Raw genomic sequence first — 22,181 nt, 5'->3', positions numbered from 1 at the left:
GTTTGACGGTTGGTCATGTTTTTTATTTATATTAGCTTTTTGTTAAACTCACATTAAATATTATCATTCTCACCACTGCTGCCACATCTTGGCCATTCTTGAACGGCGACAGTTGATGCCACCCATTGTGTCACTCTACATTGGGTGTATGTGTGGTTGCAGGACTGTTCTGTGCAGGGAGTAGGGGAGTGGGTGCTGGTGTGGGTGTTGCTCCATCCAGGTGGTGTGAAGACTGGACTCTTCACACTGCCTGATGTTAGGAGAACCATTCAAATATCAGTGACTCCCTGCCCTCACGAGCAGCCAGGTGAGCCACTGCTCTGCCCATGGGAAGCTCCTCCTCCTCCTCTGCCTCCTCCTCCTCAATGTGGGTGGCAGATGTGGATGGGGCCTCCTCAAGCGGTGCCCCCCTCTGATGTTGCCCTCTGTGCTCTTGTGCAGGTGCCTGTGGTGCAGCACTGTGTTGTGGAGCTCCATGTGGCAAGGTGGACACCGTGCCTGGTAAGGCTGGTGATGTTGCTCGTCCTCGGGTGTAGTGGTGAATGCAGCCATGGCCCCCCCCCCATCCTGACGGTATGAGTTTGAGGGGGTCCGCAAAGTAGCTAAATATGTGTGAACAGAAGAATTTTCAATGGTAAGTAAGAATTTTCAGTGCAAACACAAAGATCTTGCAGCCAAAACTTTGTCTGAAAGAACAGAGTGCCCTGCTGCATTAAGTGACCTTTTCTCCCCATCTGTCAAATAAGTATTTGAATGTCCCACTCGCTGCTGGCTGAAACACGTCTGTTGCAACATGGAATGTTTCCCACAGCACGGGAAACACGCTGAGGATGCTTCAAAATTGCACCCCTGCCAAAATATGGAGAAAGTTAAGTACTTCAATTAATTAAACTACCTCAACAACTATGTAAGTGATCATCCCACCAGCTTTAATTGCCGGTGGGACTTCCGCATTCGGGAGGCGCGCGCGCACCCAGATGTATCAGTGGGGAATTCGGAGGTCTGCGGGTTGGAGCTGGGCTCCGAACCCGAATGGGATTTCCCCGATTTTCGGGGCCCCCAACGCACCTGCAATTTGCCGGGAAAATCGAGTCCTATATGTAGAAAATAGGATCCCTAGACACAACTAACCTGCATTATTTGCAAGGAGGACTATATCGTTGTGCAGATTGCAGTGTACAACATGAAATCATAGAATGGTTACAACACGGAGGGAGGCCATTCGGCCCATCGAGCCTATCCCGGCTCTTTATAAGAACAATCCAGTTAGTCCCATTCCCCCACTCTTTCCCCGTAGCCCTGCAAATTTTTTCCCTTCAAGTATTTATCCAATTTCTTTTTGAAAGCCACGATTGAATCTGCTTCCACCACCCTTTCAGGCAGCACATTTCAGATCATAAGCACTCGCTGCGTAAAGAAGTTTTTCCTCATGTCGCCTTTGTTTCTTTTGCCAATCACCTTAAATCTGTGTCCTCTGGTTCTCAACCCTTCTGCCAATGGAAACAGTTTCTCTTTATTTACTTTTTCTAAACCCTTCATGATTTTGAGCACTTCCATCAAATCTCCTCTCAACCTTCTCTGCTCTAAGGAGAATGACCCCAGCTTCTCCAGTCTATCCACGTAACTGAAGTGCCTCATCCCTGGAACCATTCTAGTAAATCTTTTCTGCACCCTCCCTAAGGTTTTTGCATCCTTCTAAAGTGCGGTGCCCAACATTGGACACAATACTCCAGTTGTGGTAGAACCGATGTTTTGTAAAGGTTCAAGATAACTTCCTTGCTTTTGTACTCTATCCCTGTATCTGCAACTACAGTTTATGCTCCACATGAGCCTCCTTCCTCCCTACCTCATCTAACCCTATCTGGATGCCCTTCTATTCCTTTCTCCCTCATATGCTTATCTAGCTTCCCCTTAAATGCATCTATGTTATTTGCCTCAACTAGTCCTTGCGGTAGGGAGTTCCACATTCTTACCACTCTTTGGGTAAAGAAGTTTTTACAGAATTCCCGATTGGATTTATTAGCGACTATTTTATATTTTTAACCTCTAGTTTTGGACTCCCCCCACAAGTGGAAACATTTTCTCTACATCTAACCTATCAAACCCTATCATTATCTTAAAGACCTCTATCAGGTCACCCCTCAGCCTTCTCTTTTCTAGAGAAAAGAGCCCCAGCCTGTTCAGCATTTCCTGATAAGGATATCCTCTCAGTTCTGGTATCATTCTTGTGAATCGTTTTTGCACCCTCTCCAATGCCTCTATATCCTTTCTATAATGTGGAGACCAGAGCGGTGCACAATACTCTAAGTGTGGTCTAACCAAGGTACTATACAAGTTTAACATAACTTCTTTGCTTTTCAATTCTATCTCTCTAGATTAATGTTCCTATTAATTTGGATCTCTCTCAAGTTCCTGATACTAAGATTTTGGTATGTTGACTTGAGACTTAACTGCCAATTAGGCGGCATTGCTGAGAACAGCCATATCTAGACCTCCAGGACCACAAAATTCAAACAGGACAGACCAACGAATAATAAGTGTAAAGATGCAAATTTGACTCAGTTGCGTAGAATGGTCGACCAATTTGACAAGAAGTGGGGGCCACGTGTTTTATATTATGAAACTTGTTGATTACAAACTATGTAGCCAGGTAACTCATGTAAGCGAGATTGAGAGTATTCAAAAGGATCAAGACAAATTAAGGGGTTGTACTAAGGAATTGAAAATGAGTTTAATGTGGAAAAATGTAAGCCTAGATTTTAGCTCACAGCAGGAGTTGTGTGGGCAGGGACCGTGGTGGGCAGCAAACCCTTCCGGCTCCCCGCAACATGAAGCCCAGGAGATTTTAACTCCCGGGCCTCATCTGCACTTGGAAGTCAAGTCTCCCGCCCAAACCCAGCGGGAAGTCCTGCTTTGCTGGTGGGTGGGAGTGAGATTTCGAGCTCTTGCTCCTCCTGGCTCACAAAGAAATAAATAAAAATAGCTAAATTTTCTGGGCCTCTTCTGGCCCCCGATCCACTTGTCGCCGGATTTGCCTGTTGGTTAAGCCACAGCGGCTTCCCCTTGTAGGTCTGGGGTTAAACTGGCAATCGGGTTCCGATGACGTCTTTTGAACAGGTGTTAGACCCCTAATTTACATATTCAAGGTGCCTCACGCCTGTTTTAGGCATCTACCCGGGATGCCTAAAATATGGGCCCCACAAATTTAGCAGCTAAAAAACTTTCCTTGTTCTGTACTTTCTTATTTATTTTTAAAATTCCTGCATATATTATAGCCTTTCTATTGAGAGGATATACTTATAAAATATCAGAAGAGAGTAGGAGAGACATGGTTATAGAAGACTTTGAACTTAGCAGCTACAAAGGGGAGGAAATGCCCTGATGTTGGCCAGGGAAACCAGGGCCTATCTCATCAAGGAATATTTTAACTAAAAACCCCACAAATTAATTTCCAAATCCTTCCAAATATTTCCACTCATGGTGAGCCCCAGTTACGACATATGAAGTCGAAACACCAAAAAAACATGTACCTACCACATGCGTTGATTAACTCTGTCACCTATTCCTACATAAAACTGGCTAGGTCATTTTCCATGATATTATTCAGCTACACAATAAATGAGTTAATGGCCTGAGGTACAGATAGTACAATTATGCTTTTTTGTGTATTTGGTATTCATCGAGTTGAAGGGTGTTAGTTTTAGAGACTGGAAGCTTTCCATTTTGGGTACCCAGTATCAGCATGCCCAGGTCAGATAAAAGATATTTCTTGTAGGACCCTTGCAGACAGAGGAGACTTTATTCCACCAGCCGCCACTGGATTTGAATTCATGTCCCAGAGATGAAAGGACACTGGCTGACCTACTGCACCCTCCTGCATGAAAAAAATATCATTTTTATTATCATGAAATAAAATCATGATAAAACAAACTAAACAAAGCTGTTACCAGGAGCGCTATTTTGTAAAATCAAACTTTTATGTTTGACAGGGGTTCTCATACTGGGGCTGTTGCTGTTTTGTTTTAGTTTTATGTTACTGGCTTTCATCACAGGATTTATTGCATATTAACAGAATGATCAATGGTTATACAGGTTCCCAGAAGGCAGTCAATAATACTATCTTAATCTTTTTTCACTAAAACCGAAGTTTCCTTTCTTTTGACTCTTCCTCCTTTCAGTTTGCTCCTTTTACTTTCACTCCAACTTCTTACCCAAAGGAGGTGCAAATGCATATGTATATTTTGACTTCCATGCTAGTTTACATGAATCACTAGTCCTATCTCCTGTAGCTAAAAATCTTTCTATTGCCTCAGTAAATTCATCTGCTATTTCTGTCAAACTTCCAACCTAGACAACTTTCTTTTAGGAACATACGAACAGGAGTAACCCATTCACCCTTCGAGTTTGCTCCGCCATTCAATTAGATCATGGCTGATCTGTACCTCAATTCCATTTACCCGCCTTAGCTCCATATCACTTGATACCCTCACCTAACAGAAATATACCTTTACCTAAACAAAAACCTCTGTAAATCCAATATTTTCCATTTTTTGTCAAACAAATCTATCAGCTGAACCTTTCCCTCTGCTAGAATTACTATTTTTGGAATTGTCATGTTTCCTCTCCTACTCATCAAGTTGACACTGGAACAGAGATCTTTGCTATGTTGAATCACCTCATACCACTTGTCAATCAGGCTACTATTATCCTTGATCATCGCCCCAGGCTAATCTCCTAGACCTTTCCTTTACCTCTACCTCTAACCTCGACTATTAAGCCGTATCTGTTTCCTCTACAGTAGGTTTTTCTCACCAATGTCTCTTATCTGCCTCATATAATACTCTACAATAAAGTACCAGTCATGTTTTGTTTTTCACTATGTCAGCCAACTGGCATTGTTTGAGAATTCCTTGCTACTTTTCCCTGGGCCAACTGCTGCTTTCACTCTGATTCTTTTGTTTATGCCAGTGAAGTAACTGATGTTATTCCAGCTGGCATAGAAGGCTTATTATCTCACTTTTTTTCCACCAGATCTAGTGCAGCATCTTGGTTCAATCGTGCCTGCCATTCTAATGTCTTTTGTATAAATTCTTATCTATTACACCTAGTGCGTTTTTCATTCTCAAGCATGGCAAATCCACTTTATCTGTGATTATAACCTCCGTAAATCCAATATTAAAGCTGCTAAACAGAAGTTTAAGTGGCAACTGTTGTCATCTTTTACCTTCTGGAGCCACTTCTTCTGACCCTTGCCAGAGCTGTCATAACTTCTTAGAATCCTCTTATACACTCCTCTTTCATCTTGATGCATTATTTCTAGCTCTTCTAAATAGAGAACTGAGCTTTTTTCTTCACTTTTCTCATCCAACTAATCACAATTATTTTGATAAAGAGACTTTTCATTCTAACATTACAACTGACTTCAAGGGGTCGATTTTAGGATAGCCAAGCAGGTGCATTCGTGACCGGGGGGGCTCCAAAAATTCTGGATTCCCGGGGCGGGTCCGGAGCCCGGCTCCAACCCGCCCACATCCGGGTTCCCCAGTGACGCGCTTAGATGCGCACGCAGCCCCCGCATGCGGGACTCCCACCAGCAATTAAAGCCTGCGGGATCCCACTTAAGGCAATTATTTTGATAGTTCAGGTCGTTTGCAGACCTGATTGGAAGGATATTTTAGAAGGGGTGGGATTTTCAGGTCAACTGAGCATGTTTCCCATACTGGGGGAAACACTCCCTGTTGAAACAGATGTGTTGCAGCCACCAGCCTGTGGGAGCTGTAAAGGTCCATTTGACAGGTGAGGGGTGGGGGAGACCCTCACTCATTGCAGGATGCCACTCTGTCACTTTGGACAAAGTTTGGCCTGCACCACCCTCCTCCTAACACTAAAATTCACCAACTTGGAACCTCAACCCCGGTGTGCAGACACATTTACCTACCTTGCGGACCCCCTTAAACGTACATCTTCCGGATGGGGGCCGCCATAGCTGCAGTCATGACCTGCTTGGAGGACGAACAGCATCACCAGCCTCGCTGGCCACGCCATCCACCTCTGATATGTGGAGCTCCACAGCACAGTGCTGTGATACATCCACCTGCACAGCAGGAGGGAGGGCAACCGCAGAGAGAGATGCGTCACAGAAGGCACTACCCTCGCCACAGGGTCTACAGACCGAGGCTCAGCTTCCTGGACCTCTCTGAGGAGCAGTGCACACGGAGGCTCAGAGTCACTCGACATGTAGTCGTGGACATCTGCAGCCTCCTTGATGCCGAGCTGCTCCCGGCTGGCCCGAGCACCATCTTCTTACCTGTCGCCGTCAAAGTCACCACTGCCCTCAACAACTTCTCCTCCGCATCCTTCCAGGGTGCCACCGGGGACGTCACCGGCGTCTCTGAGCCGTCTGCACAAAAGAGCCCTGCAAATACACCTACACCCACTCTGCAGTGACACAATGGGTGGCATCAGGTGTAGGTCTTCATGGTGATCCTCAGGAAAGGGAGTTATTGCACAAACCAGACAAGATTTGCAAAGACGTGGCAGTAGTGGTGATAACAAATTTTAATGTGCTTTGCAAAACAAACAAAAGTAAATCAAAAACATGACATTCCGTCATACACCCTTGTGCATCCCCTTTGTGCTCACAAAACCTTAGCCTTACGTCTACGGGAACTCCTACGTGGCGCTACCCCTGTGGCTTCAGCAGAGGTAGTGGCAGGTTGCTCTTGTCCATGCCCTGACCGATGAGATGCTTTGCACGGACGCCCTCTGGGTTTTGGTGCCCGTGAGGGCCCCGCCAAAGACTGCTCCACCTGTGCATGTACAGATTCGGCCACCTGGAGAGGAGGCAGCATTGCAGGTACTGGTTGAGAGGGGGGCAACGGGTGAGACGTGGAAGCGCTTTGAGTGGCGTCCCCACTTCCATGTCCCCTTGCGCCATCATCCCTCTCCTGGGCCTTCTGGCATCTCTTCTCCTATCCTGGCAAAACACAGAGAGGCGTGATTGAGTGATGGTTGCATAGTGACCCGCTGCATGCATTGGTGTGGGTGGGGGTGACCGTGAGTGAGATGCATGGGAGGGTGCGTGTGAGACATAGCCATGAGATTGTATGAGGATTGGGTTGCGTGGTAGTGTTCGAATGGGAACTGGGGCGGTGAGTAAGTGCTGGCAAGGTGAGGATGATGGTTGAGTGGATGTGAGGAGTGATGCGAGAGCATTGTGGTGGCAGTGCAGAAGACCATAAGAGCATAAAAGTTAGGAGCAGGAGTAGCCATTCGGCCCCTCGAGCCTGCTCCGCCATGCAATGAGATCATGGCTGATCTGATTTTTACCTCAACTCCACTTTCCCGCCTTTTCCCCATATCCTTTGACTCCCTTGCTGATCAAAAATTTGTCTAACTCAGCCTTGAATGTATTCAATGACTCAGCCTCCACAGCTTTTTGGGGTAAAGAATTCCAAAGATTCACGACACTCTGGGAGAAGAAATTCCTCCTCATTTCCGTCTTAAACGGACGACCCCTTATTCTGAGACTATGCCCCCTAGTTTTAGATTCCCCCATGAGGGGTAACATCCTCTCAGCATCTACCCTATCGAGTCCCCTCAGAATCTTGTATGTTTCAATAAGATCTCCTCTCATTCTTCTAAACTCCAATGAGTATAGACCCAACCTGTTCAATCTTTCCTCATAAGACAACCCTTCCATACTCGGAATCAACCGAGTGAACCTTCTCTGAACTGCCTCCAATGCAAGTATGTCCTTCCTTAAATAAGGGCACCAGAACTGTACGCAGTACTCCAGGTGTGATCTCACCAGCACCCTGTTGTAGCATGACTTCCCTGCTTTTATACTCCATCCCCCTAGAAATAAAGGTCAATATTCTGTTTGCCTTCCAGATTACCTACTGCACCTATATGTTGACTTTTTGTGTTTCATGTACGAGGACACCCAGATCCCTCTGTACTGCAGCATTTTGTAATATTTCTCCATTCAAATAATATTTTGCTTTTTTATTTTTCCTCCCAAAGTGGATGATTTCACATTTTCCAACATTATATTCCATCTGCCAAATTTTTGCCCATTTGCTTAACCTGTCAATATCCCTTTGCAAACACTTTGCGTCCTCATCGCAATTTGCTTTTGCACCTATCTTTGTATCATCAGCAAATTTGGCCACAAGACACTCTGTTCCTTCATCCAAGTCATTGCTATATATCGTTAATAGTTGAGGCCCCAGCACTGAGCCCTGCGGCACCCCACTAGTTACAGATTGCCATTTTGAAAATGACCCTTTTATCCCGACTCTTTGTTTTCTGTTAGTTAGCCAATCCTCTATCCATGCCACCATATTACCCCCAACACCATGAGCTCTTATCTTGTGCCGTAATCTTTTATGTGGCACCTTATCAAATGCCTTTTGGAAATCCAAATATACTGCATCCATTGGTTCCCCTTTATCCATCCTGCCCATTGCTTCCTCAAAGAATTCTAATAAATTTGTCACTCACGATTTCCCCTTCATAAAACCATGTTGACTCTCCTTGATTGTATTATGAGTCTCCAAATGTCCTGGCTACTACTTCTTTAATAATGGATTCTAGCTTTTTCCCAATGACAGATGTTAGGTTAACTGGTCTATAGTTACCTGCTTTCTGACTCACTCCCTTCTTGAATAGGGGTGTTATATTTGCGGTTTTCCAATCCGCTGGGACCTTTCCAGAATCTAGTGAATTCTGTAAGTTTACAACCAATGCATCCACTATCTCTGTAGCCACTTCCTTTAAGACCCTTGGATGCAAGCCATCAGGTTCAGGGGACTTGTCAGCCTTTAGACCCATTAGTTTACCTAGTACTTTTTCTCTAGTGATAGTGATTGTTTTTAGTTCCTAGTTCACCCTTCTTTTCCTTTGGAAATTTGCATGTGTTTATCCTAACCCTGAGAAAAGTGATTCCTCTTACCCTTCCAAATGGAAAGAAGAAGAAAGAAAGAACTTATTTATATAACGTCTTTAACATTGTTAGAACATCCCTAAGTATTTCGCAGTCCGAATTGTTTTTGAAGTATAGTCACTGTTGTTACACACAAGGTCCTGTAACCAGTTTTTTTTTGTTGATGTGTTTTTTTTATTCGTTCATGGGATGTGGGCGTCGCTGGTGAGGCCAGCATTTATTGCCCATCCCTAATAGCCCTTGAGAAGATGTTGGTGAGCCGCCTTCTTGAACCGCTGTAGTCCATGTGGTGAAGGTTCTCCCACAGTGCTGTTAGGAAGGGAGTTCCAGGATTTTGACTCAGCGATGTTGAAGGAACGGCGATATATTTCCAAGTCGGGATGGTGTGTGACTTGGAGGGGAATGTGCAGGTGGTGTTGTTCCCATGTGCCTGATGCCTTTGTCCTTTTAGGAGGTAGAGGTTGCGCATTTGAAGGATGAATGGAAGTTCCCTGCTCTCTGAATAGTGTCAAGGGATCTTTTATGTCCACCTAAGAAAGCAAATGGGACCTTGGTTTCATGCCCCATCTGAAAGCTGGCATCTCCATCAGTGTAGCACTCCCTCAGTATTATACTGAAGTAGCCTAGATTATGTGCTCAAGTCCTGGAGTGGAGCTTGATCCCATAAGCCCATAAGCTTCTGACTCAAATGCAAGAGTGCTACTAGCTGAGCCAAACTAATTGCCTATGCATTGGCGTTTTCTAAAATAATGGAAGCTGCAGTCCATGTGGTGAAGGTTCTCCCACAGTGCTGTTGTTTCCCAGATCACCTTGTTTCTTCCCCACCCTCAAAAGCATAGACCCTTGCTGGAATACAGTTGTACGGATGCCGGCAATCCTCAGGTAACGGAAAGTGGCCATTCTTTGTGTGTGCCCAGATGTTGAGTATTGGAACACTATTTGACCGTGAAGGGCAATATAGATAATTGCGATTTGTTTATGTTACTTCAGATGCTGGGATCTGTCTTCACAAAGGAGGACACAAATAACCTCCCAGAAATGTTAGGGAACCAAGGGTCTCGTGAGAAGGAGGAACTGAAGGAAACCAGTATTAGTAAAAAAATAGTACTAGGGAAATTAATGGGACTAAAGGCTGATAAATCCCAAGGGCCTGATAATCTACATCCCAGACTACTAAAGGAAGTGGCCCTGGAAATAGTGGATTCATTGGTGATCATCTTCCAAAATTCTTTAGACTCTGGAACAGTTCCTACGGATTGGAGGGTGGCAATTGTAACCCCACTATTTAAAAAAGGAGGGAGAGAAAAAACAGGGAATTACAGACCAGTTAGCCTAACATCAGTAGTGGGGAAAATGCTAGAGTCTATTATAAAGGATGTGATAACAGAACACTTGGAAGGCATTAATGGGATTGGACAAAGTCAGCATGGGTTTATGAAAGGAAAATCATGCTTAACAAATCTACTGGAGTTTTTGAGGATGTAACTAGTAGAATAGATAGGGGAGAACCAGTGGCTTTTGATAAGGTCCCGGACAAGAGGTTAGTGTGCAAAATTAAAGCACATGGGATTGGGGGGAATATACTGGCATGGATTGAGAATTGTTTGACGGACAGGAAACAGAGAGTAGGAATAAACGGGTCTTTTTCCAGGATGCAAGCAGTAACTAGTGGGGTACCGCAGGGATCAGTGCTTGGGCCCCAGCTATTCACAATATATATCAATGATTTGGATGAGGGAACTAAATGTAACATTTCCAAGTTTGCAAATGACACAAAGCTGGGGTGAAATGTGAGCTGTGAGGAGGATGCAAAGAGGCTCCAATGTGATTTAGACAAGTTGGGTGAGTGGGCAGATGCAGTATAATGTGGATAAATGTGAGGTTATCCACTTTGGTTGTAAAAACAGAAAGGCAGATTATTATTTGAATGGTGACAGATTGGGAAAAGGGGAGATGCAACGAGACCTGGGTGTCCTTGTACACCAATCGCTGAAAGCGAGCATTCAGGTGCAGCAAGCAGTTAGGAAGGCGAATGGTATGTTGGCCTTCATTGCAAGAGGATTTGAGTACAGGAACAGGGATGTCTTACTGCAGTTATTCAGGGCCTTGGTGAGACCACATCTGGAGTATTGTGTGCAGTTTTGGTCTCCTTATCTGAGGAAGGATGCCATTGCCATGGAGGGAGTGCAACGAAGGTTTACCAGACTGATTCCTGGGATGGCAGGACTGATGTATGAGGAGAGATTGGGTCGACTAGGCCTATATTCACTAGAGGTTAGAAGAATGAGAGGTGATCTCATCGAAACATGTAAAATTCTAACAGGACTAGACAGTCTAGATGCAGGGAAGATGTTCCCGATGGCTGAGGAGTCCAGAACTAGGGGTCACAGTCTCAGGATACGGGGTATGCCATTTAGAATTGAGATGAGGAGAAATTTCTTCACTCAGAGGGTGGTGAACCTGTGGAATTCTCTACCACAGAACGCAGTGGAGGCCAAGTTATTAGATGTATTCATGAAGGAGATAGATATATTTCTTAATGCTAAAGGGATCAAGGGATATGGGGGGAAAAGCAGGAACAGGGTACTGAGTTAGACGATCAGCCATGATAATTTTGAATGGCGGAGCAAGCCCGAAGGGCCGAATGGCCTACTCTTGCTCCTATTTTCTACGTTTCTATGATCCTTGGCAGTGTTTTGGGGATCACAATCTATTCCATCAAATTATACAGGTAAACCACAAACCAGCAGCCTTGATCATATGACCAGAGTTGTGTTTATAGCCATCTAGTTTCCTCTCTGATTGTTCTGTTTGTGCTGTAGTCGATGACTTAGCATTTGATTTTTTTTTCCCATTAAATCAAAGGCACTCTGCTTGCTCATAGCAATCACCTCATCCACTAATAATATAACTCTATCCACTCTTTTTTCTGATGTTTCTACTCTGCATTTATCAAGTTCCTCCAGATCACATGTCCTCAGTGTATACACCTTCCATTCCTCTCGCAGTGCAATTACTGATTCAATAAATTTTGATCTTGTCCATGCTCTTCAGTGGGGCAATGTAAATTCTGTTTCCTTTAATTCTTCAAAGACAGTTTATTCATATATCTCACAAGTACATTCAGCAGCTCATCTTTAATAGTTGCATCTTTAGTGCTCCTTCATTTATGACATTCTTGGCCTCACTATCTCCTCTGACTTCAAATAGAACTCCCACGTGTATTTTGCTAAAGCTGCTTCAAAGAAGTTTGGTTTTCTCCTAAATGCCAAATACAAGAACTCAATACGAAGCTCAAGACCATCCAAGAATCAAAGAAAATACAGCATGGCAAGAAGCCAAGCAGTCTTTTCACATCTGTGGGGGTGCTCAGCTCTTCATCTAGAGCTATCTACTCTAATCCCATTTCTCTGCCCATTAGACACTTGTGGTAAAGCAGTCCATGTCCTAATGACCCTTTTTTTAAAAATTCTTAACTTCCCCCTTTTGTTTTTCTGGTAATAATTCGAAGTCTGTGCCCACTTGTTACCAATTCGCCAACCAGCAGAAACAAACTTCCACAGTTTGCTCTCAAAACTTCTCAGAATTTTGAAAATCTCTGTTAGAACCCCCTTTAACCTTCGCTGTTCCAGTGAGAAAATCTCTAAATTTGGAGCTTTTCTTTACAACTATAACTTCCCATTCCCAATAACATTCCAATGATTCTTATCTGTACTCTTCCCATATTATTCCTGTAATGTAGTGAATATTGAGCCCATATTTTGAGATGCTCTTCTAACACCTCTCTCATACTTTAGGAAAGGATACAGAAAAGCTTGTTGTCTCATAAACAAATCCCCCTCACCTCTAGTCTCCAATCTCCCTGCCTCCAACATAACCTTTCTTGGTTCTCTATTAATACTGCTGTTGTCATTGACCTACAGAACATTCCTCTCTTCTTCCTTCTAATCTGCAAATATATTATCCCACATTCTGTTCCTTGTCTCAGCTATGCACAGCTCACAGGCGAGGTGACACAAAATTTACCCCTTAAAATGTATGCACTTAAATGTAATGCATTATTTTAAATGACTAATCTAATTTACTTCATTTTTTTCAGCTGTTATCATTTGTGCATTGAGTGTGCTGATCACTTATGGCAATGAAGCGATTCTTTCTGTGGTGCCCTGGAGCATAGGGCTTCTTGCTCTACTCCTGGTATTGTTCGGTGTTGCTGTTTTCATCATCCAGAAACAACCTCAAAGTCAGATCAAAGTGGTTTTCATGGTAATTAATCAGCATTCCTTCTAGCGTTTCTGTTGCTGAATTCAACAAGGGGTTAACTAATTTTGTGGGTTATGCAGAGGGGGTAACTGGATGATATGTACTATATGTGGCCTGCAGTAGCGTGGTGGTTATGTTACTGGACTAGTAATCCGGAGAATGTGAGTTCAAATTCCACTATGAATTCTGTTTTTAAAAATCTGTAAAATTAAAAAGCGGTGTTATCGGTAAAAGTGACCATGAAGCTGTCAGATTGTCGTAAAATCCCAATTGGTTGACTAATGTCTTGGCCTGTATATGATTCCAGTCCCACACAAACGTGGTTGACTCTTAACTGCCCTCTGAAGTGGCCTAGCAAAGCATTCAGTTGTATCAAACCGCTACAAAGAATAACTAGAATCACCACATGGACTGCAGTGGTTCAAGAAGAAGGCTCATCACCACATTTTCAGGGCAACTAGGGATGGGCAATGAATGCTGTCCTTGCCAGCGACACCCACATCCCAAGAATGAATTAAAAAAACAGAAAACAACAATAGGTGGTGCACATATGTGTTGCTGCAGCCATTAGTTCAGTGTTGACTGCAATTTAATGTCACTCTGACTAAATTTAATTTTGGCCGTGATCATTTACATCACAACTTTACAAATTTTCCTGACAATTTACTGTTTGTATTTTCTTTCTAGTTATTCAGATAGATAGGAACACCATGTGGTCAGCACAATATTATGACTCTTTTGAAGATAATTGGCGTGTAATTAGCAAATGAATAGATAAGTGTGAGGTGTTGCTTTTTGGTAGGAAGAATAAGGAGGCCACATACTCCTTGGAAAATAAAAGTATAAATGGGATAATGGAGCAAAGGGATCTAGGAGTACAGATACACAAATTATTGAAGTAGTGATGCAGATTAATAAGGCCATAAAAAATGCAAACAAAACACTAGGGTTCATTTCTGGAGGGATAGAATTGAAAAGCGGAGAAGCTACATTAAACTTGTATAGAACCTTGGTTAGACCACACCTGAAGTACTGTGCACAGTTCTGATCTCCATATTATAAAAAAGATATAGAGGCACTGGAGAAGGAGCAAAAAAGATTTACAAGAATGATACCAGAACTGAGAGGTTCCAAATGCCCCTAGGCACCCTCCGGCACCTTACCCAACTAGCCGTTATGCACTTGAGTCCAGATAGTGAGGCCCCGAATTTCCTTGGTGCCTAGGCACCTGCTGAGATTAGCTAAATTAAATAAAACCAGGGATTGAGCCTGGTGCAATGATGGGGGAAGACTTGGAAATGTGGGCCGCCGCCCAGAAGAGCATCAGGAGGAAGTTTCCAATGGGGCAGGTGGAAATTCTGCCCGCTCCATACAAAGCCCCTGAAGTCATAAGGAGGCAGGGCAAGACAGCTTCCCCTGCCAGAATTCCCGTCTCCTTTCTTCCCAGCAATCTGACGCCAGGAAGAACTGGTCTCCTGGATTTTGTAGCGGAGGAAGTGGGGCCCTCTGCAGTCTCCAGGCTGGGGTCATGGCTTGCAAGATCCCAGAATTGAATTTAACAATTTGTTTTTTCATCAGCTCTCGTCCAAAGGGGGCTAATGACTTGCTTTGCCATACCTTCTGGTAGGGGGCCATCAACCACATCCCCAAGCTGTCATACAGCTCCCCATCTTCCTCATGCATCCACCCATGGGCACAAAGACGCACCCGTACTGGTGCCGTTGCCTGCTGGGATTATTTAAATTAGATGACCCCACCCTGTCTCTAGATAATCTGGCGGGGCCAAAAGTGGTGGTCTGAGGAAGAGCAGAAATCCCACTCCACCGCACTTACATTGGCGCAGTAGGCTTAATGATTTTCAGGCCCTGCATGTCGGAAGATTAATTTATTATTACAGTGTCCTCACCAGGTACCCACACGTACACTGTCCAGCAGGAGTCACTTAATAGTGAGCAGCAGCAGGAACCTGACTGATTCGTTCTTTTGTCCCTGCCTAACTCAGAGGGATAAATGCCAGTTGTAGCTCCCTTACTGCCATCTCCTACTGAGATTAGCTAAATTAAATAAAACCAAGGATTGAGCCTATGGATACTGCTCTTTGACTCTTCATTCTCACCTTGGCAGTGCTGGTATTCTTCTGTTTCAGATATCTGATAGTACTTTATTACTGTACAATGTATATAACTGTGTCAGTAATGTTACTTAATCACCACAGATTTTTCTGTGAATTGCCATTTAGGAAAGATTAAGTTGTAGAATCTCAAGACCTTTGTATATCTACTATAAGAAGTTAACATTAACCATGTTGATATGTTTTAGGTGCCACTCTTACCATTCTTGCCTATTGTCAGCATCTTTGTCAATATCTATCTAATGATGCAGTTGAGTGGGGACACTTGGATTCGTTTTGCTATTTGGATGGCTGTTGGTAAGCACCAGTGGTACAATTTTTCTTACATATATTTATTAATGTAAAATATTTGAAAGTGCCATCACTATCAAGCTAGGGCTATCAAGGTTCACAGCCCTGAAATTCCTGGTGGGACGTTGTGCCCCTGGATGTGTGTGAAAGCTGGGTGAAAAGAGGTCAGGATCAATGTAATGTCCACCACAAACCGATAGTCCGCTGGCACTCCGTCAATGGTCACTCATGAACAATGGGCACTTGGTTGAGGTGCTGACCATTATCTGTGCAGCTGTATCCAGCAAGCGAATTCTTGCCTTTTAAACAAAAGGGAGGAGAGAAATTCAGAGAGCAAAATTAGTTAATAAAACTGTTGGGTGAAGATCTAAGTCATCTATTGGAGAGCAGGAATGGTCTGAAGAAACAATGGTCATTCTTTCCCAAAATGACAGCTAAGTTCCCTCCCTACCTCCCTGAGAATAAACAGTGTGGGTTTCAGAACAGCAGATATAACTACCTTAGATGCAAATGTGAATTCTGCCAAATCCAAAACAGAGCATAAGGCTTCAAAGTGTAAGGTAAATGCAGGTTATTTATTTTTAATTCATGAGATAGAATTACTTTAATAGCAGTTCCATTGTGCGCATCATTTGTAAAGGATTGTGCAATAGATTTTTAAGCTTGTATTCTCCCTGTTTTAGCAGAGAGCAGTCTGTGTAGCTGTCAGGTGAGAACTCAATAGGATTCAGCTGTGGTCAAATCGCGTGCCGACATTGTGAGGCTTGATATTGGCTATCAGCCTCACACAGGAAGAATAGTCTGAGATAAAAAGGAACTGTTGGAAATCTGAAATAAGAACAAAATGCCGGAAGTATACAGCTGGCCTGTCAGCACTGGCAAAGAGAAAAGATAGGTTACAGTTTTCGGTGTAGTTCCTGTATTCTTTTCGCAGAAGCTGATGAATTTGCTATTTATTTCCAGCACTATTCTATGAAGAATGGCTATTTTTGGGCATGGTTTCTGAGGGTGCGCAGCACCTGTGATACTGTCCCTCAGTAGATAGAAAGGGTAATTGTTGATTAAATAAATAAAATGGCTTCATTTGCTGGCTATCTTGGAAAGTTTATTTTAAAAACTAACTTAATGTTTGAACCATTTACATTTTTACATTTACCAGTAGAGATAAGCTAATGAGATAATTTATTTTTATAATTCTCCCTGTTTTAGTTTTAAAATATTTTATTTGATTTTATCCCAATTTTAAATGTTCTTTTTCCACATGTCATTCCCCAACTAAAGGTTTAAATGTTAATAAGAACACAGTTTGTGAAAATAAAACCCAAAAAACTTAAATCTTATCTTTCCTGGGCAATGTAGAAGTCATCATAGAATGTGTAAACCAAATATTTTAAAATAAAAATTATTTATGGTTTTTAGGTTATTGATCTGACAAAATTCATACTTTTTAAACATCTATTTATTTTTAATTTTGGTACATGGGATGCCCTTTTAATTATAAGTACTTGCAGTACTGTTACTCCTTTAGCTGGTGCTATGATAGGCCTTTTCAGTATTATAGTGTGACGCTGTGTGACACACAATTATTGCTATTTAACAGTAAAAGTATATTACCCCAAGATTGTGTAATCAAGCCACTGGGTTCCCACAATTCACTCAAAATGCTATCTCAAAATGCTTTTCATGAGCCATTTTTTCTCAGTAACTGAAATTTCTAATGTCCAAAATAAGGGTTTAAGGACAATGTAAAAAATCAAAACATTACATATTTCACAATAACATGATTATATTTGTCCACTGAATTGCCTTTTCTGTCTTTTAATGCCTTCATTAAAATTTCTACTTGAAGGTCCCAAAAACTTACACTTAGACTTGATATTTTGCCCAAAACTGCGATTCTGTAACCTAAACTTAGATTGTACATTCTGAGCATATGTACCTAATTTCCCCGGGTACATCAGAACTGTTCAGTCAGTTATAATTTGAGATATTTTCCTTTCTGGAGAGAGAGGTGAGAGTGTGCTTTCTTCACTTTACTTCAGTTTTCAATAAAAACAATTCAATTTGGAAGCTAATTGATTATCTCATCTGTGTTTTGCTGATGGAAAAAATCAATGCTAATGCTTATACTGTGAGACAGAGGTTCTAATTGTTTATATATATATGAGACAAAAGGAGAGGGAGAGACACACAAAAAGTCACAAATAGAGAGAAAGGCTGATGGGCAGGTTCTTTCCTCATTCTAATTTGAATTCTTTTCTTTAAAAAAACGAATTAAACTTTGAAAGCTAATAGGGAACCAGGTAGGGTTGGGAGTGGGAGGGGAAGGGAGAGGGAAATAGAGTGAGGGTGAGAGGGCCTCTGGCCTCTCAGCACCCACCCTTGGGGGGCATAGGTAGGAGTGAGTGAGGGTGTGGGTGGGGGATTAAGGTAAAGGGGAGGATTCATGGGTTGAGTGGGTAGTTCAAAGGGAAAGAGGTAGGGGTTGGTTGGAACGAGAATGGGTAGTGGGACGGTGAAGGGCTAGGGATGCAATGAGAGCCACTGAGGGCCACATTTTCCCTGCAAACCTCCCCACCCCAAATGCAGCCTGCAGCCATTGATGGCTCATTTCGCTGTCACACCACCCACCACCTCCCAGCCAAAAGGAAAGAAGAAAAGAAAACAAAAAGACAAAAGAGGAACAGAAGAGGATAGAGAGAAGTAAAAGGAAGAGCTATGGGGGAGAGATACAGCACAGGAGAGAGAGAGAGACAGAAGCAGAAAAGAGACACAAAGAAACAAAGTCATCAGAGACTGGTAAGAGAGTGACTATAATTTCTGACTTAATATGTGCAATGCCAGAGGAGGTTGAATAGCTTACTAAAAGAAATCTAGGGACAAGTGAAAGTGCTTCAATTGACTGTTGTGATTTGCATGTAGTGATGCCATCTGCTGGTTATAGCTGGCAACTGCATGATTTATTTAAAAATATTCAGTCATAAGACAATGGACATTAACTGAGGTGAGTTCTAAGGCTGTAACAGACTTGAAGGGCTCAATTACAATGTCAGATAACCAAACGTTTTCCCAGTCTTGCAGGGACTCCCCTTTGTTTTCTTTCTAAACTTTCCAGTAGGAGATTTATTCGAGAGAACCTTTGTCGTTGCTAACCGCCACACTTGAGCTTTACCAGTTATCTCCACTGTACATAAGAAAAAGATGGAAGGAATGATTTTACTGATGTACAACCTTACCTGGAACTATTTCCAAATATCCTTTTCCACATCAAAATTCAGCCTCTTATAGCTGTAGAAAATGCAGAATATTTATTTGTTTTCCTGAACTTTTGACTTTCTTAAAGAAAACTTCAGAAAATATTTCAATCTTTTTAGAACTTTGATCAAATTTCCTTTACATATTATAATGTAAGTAACACTGCTGAACAATAACCACATTTTCACATTGCTTGTTCTATTTAATAATTGTTTTCTTTTCTGTTTCAAGGATTTGCAATCTACTTTAGTTATGGCATCAGACATAGTGTGGAAGGTCACCATGATGATGAATCAGTGCACAGCGAAACTGAGAACAAAAAGAATGTAGAAGGAATGGACGACGATGAAATGGCAACTGAGCTTGACCAGTTTATTCTGCATGAAAAGACAAGTGAATGTTAGCTTTAAAGAGCAATACAACATGCCGGTCTGCTACGTCAAACATGTTTGTGTTGTCATGAGCAGTGAAGCTGTATTGACTTTGGTCTCTAAATTATGTCAAATCTCTGTAAATGGCCGATTTGTACTAACAAATGAGTGTTTTGTAGCAGATCACCTGAAGTTGCCTATAGGGAAACTGAAGTATGTTTGCTGATTAGCTACATGTACCTCTGTTCCACATTCAGTGACTCCATGGTTGATTTAATCCCATCAAAATGTTGGGTGAAAAGTTAAATATATTTTCCCAAAACAAAAGGACCTCTGCAATGAAAAAAACTATCTACTGGGAGACAAGTGGCTGAAAAGATTTTAATTTCCAATTTACAACACATTGGGCATGATTTTGACTCTGAGCTGGGAAGGGGGCGGGAGGGGGTCAAATTGCGGACGGGAAATCCGGAAGGGTTTCCCGGACATCCTTACAATTTTGACGTAAGGACGTTTTATTTTTGTTGGTTTGCCATCCGACTGGCCGGCTTGATTGACAGGCTGGTCTCAGTCGGACGGGAGACCAGCCAGGGAGAGGACGTGTTCAGGTAAGTCTTCAGGTAAGTCTTTGTATGGATGGGGGGGGCATGGGTGGGCGTAGGTTGACACAGGGCATGGGTTGACAAAGGGGTCGTCAGTCACGGGGGGAGGGATCGGGGGTCAGTCATTGGGGGGTGGGGGTGTCAGGATCATGGGTCATCGCGGGGTTCCGCAATCTTTGTGGGGGAGGATCAGGGTCAGGGGTCCGCAATCATTGGGGGGGAGGATCGAGGTCGGGAGTCCGCAATCAGGAATGAGGGGGGACCACAATCTTTGGGGGGTCGCTGCAGGTAGACTTGTTGGGCCTGGGGGAAGCACTCCTGCTCCTCCGGGCCCACAAGCTGTGCCAGAAAGGCACCTTCCTGTTAGTCTCGGGCCTTCTCACCTTCTTTCATGAGGCGCAATAGAGAAGGCCCAGGAATCCCGGACCTCCAGGGTTGAAATCGGAAACTGTAGAAAAATGGAAGCCCAAAGCCTCCTTGAAAGGTTTTGAGACCCGACCTGCCTCCTGGGAGCGGATTGGTCGTCCACCCTCATCCCGCCCTGGTGAAATCCGGAAATGGGCAGGTTGGGGGCGGGTCAAATGGTTGAAATTTTCAATGGCCCTCCAACCCACCCGTTTTTCACTGTTAAACTCATGCCCATTGTTTTTCCAATAAACAGCAAAAGAAAATGTGATTTTTTTTTTTACCATTTGGCAGTGTGATGCAAAGTTTAATACTGTCCTTAAGATTTTCGGTAATTATTCCAAATTATGTCATTTTAAGGCATTATTCTGTGGGTGCTATTGCATTCATTCATAATGTGGGATATAGGAGATGAATTAGATCACTGGGGCAATGTTAAGTCATTTTTTTGCATTCAGATTTTAAAAATTAAATCGAGAAAAGAGACCTCAGAGGCAGTCGGGTTTAGAAACAAAAAGGAGGGGAGAAAGGTATATTCACTAAACTGAGCGAACTCAAGAAAATCTCGCCAAGTGAGTTAAAAGTTTAGCATTATAAAGCTGCTTTCACTTTTAATCCTCCATTAACATGTTTACCTGCAAATTTTAGTTAGTAGGCACTAAACCTTAGTAATGCAACATTTTTGGTCAAAAGAGTTCAGATCAAATAGAACATTTCAGGTTTAACTGAGAAAGTGTGACAACCATTCATGTTGCTAAAGTACAAAAGCTATACAGAAAACATTTACTGTGAATTAGCAAAAGGTTTAGTGTTGACAAGTCCTTATAAGGGATGTTTCTATCTATTTTTGTGGTGCTGTATTTTTGTTTTTAAAAATCCTGATTATAAGTCACCTTCATATGAAGAAACATAAAGGAAAATACTGTGAAGCACCAGCCTCCTGGCTCATGTAATAATGAGTTTAAATGATTCTCAACCATGAGACCAAGAAATCAAGTTCCAGGGGAGTCTGTCATTCAGCCATGACTGCCTCAATTGATGTAGTTTTAACAGTTCTGGGATAAGTCAAGTGGTGAGGGATATAAGGTATCACATCATAGGGTCAGGAAAATCTGACCAATTCTGACTCCCTCCAACTACAGTCACAGCTCCTATCAGTTAACCACTCTGCCTTTAAGTCTTTGAGTATTTCAAATCATGTAACAAACAACCGGTGATAGAGGGAAATTTTTCCCGCAGTGATACTGGGAAATTAATAACTATTATGTACTACAATACATTGTTCAACAGCCAACCAAATGGCAAGTTTTTACATCAAGAGTGTTTAGTAAAACATGGGGGTAATTTTCACTTTTGATGCGGGTGGTAAACTGGTGATTGCAGATCAGCCGCCTGTCATACACCCTGCTTGTGGGGTGCATAATGGGGGGCTGATCCGCAACCACCTGTTTACTGCCCACACCAAAAGTGAAAATTACTCTCATGATGAATCTGTAATCAATTCTTTATTCCAGCGCTATGTGTTCCATGTTTGCTGCTGAATCGATGGAATCTGCTAATGCTTTCTTCTTTGTTCCTGATTGTAGTTTTGTTCTTCGTATGTGTGAGAGTTCCTTGATATATTTGAGGTGACCATAAGCTTCAGTAGAGCTGTAACTGATAGGATACAATTTTGAAGAGCGCTGCAGGGAGGTTCCACCATCCTAGGCAGTAGCACCTGATTTTTAATCAAAAATGTTGCTTCTCGCTATTCATACTTATGGTGTACACCTCTTAAAGGAGCCTGTCCAATTCAAACCTTTTGAACATCACTAACCTTTACCTATTTCACAATATGTATTAAATTCTCCTAAACTGCAATGATAATCAGTTAATATTGGCAAGACTTACAAACGATGGTATTGTCACATCAGGAT

The 22,181-nt window shown here is 42.7% G+C and overlaps 1 protein-coding gene across 1 annotated transcript in view; it reads left to right on the top strand.

Annotated features, from left to right (window-relative positions):
- slc7a2 (solute carrier family 7 member 2) overlaps window positions 1-19,895 on the top strand; it is a 182,337-nt gene extending 162,442 nt beyond the window's left edge. The window contains exons 10-12 of the mRNA XM_067986949.1: window positions 13,047-13,213; window positions 15,530-15,638; window positions 19,119-19,895. Coding sequence (XP_067843050.1) covers window positions 13,047-13,213; window positions 15,530-15,638; window positions 19,119-19,291 — 449 coding nt within the window. The 3' untranslated portion in view covers window positions 19,292-19,895. The remainder of the gene's footprint in view (window positions 1-13,046; window positions 13,214-15,529; window positions 15,639-19,118) is intronic.
- Window positions 19,896-22,181: the final 2,286 nt, after the last annotated feature.

This window comes from Heptranchias perlo, chromosome 1 (genome assembly GCF_035084215.1).
Source record: "Heptranchias perlo isolate sHepPer1 chromosome 1, sHepPer1.hap1, whole genome shotgun sequence".
Taxonomy (NCBI): Eukaryota; Metazoa; Chordata; class Chondrichthyes; order Hexanchiformes; family Hexanchidae; genus Heptranchias; species Heptranchias perlo.
This window is presented reverse-complemented; position numbering and strand designations above follow the sequence as displayed.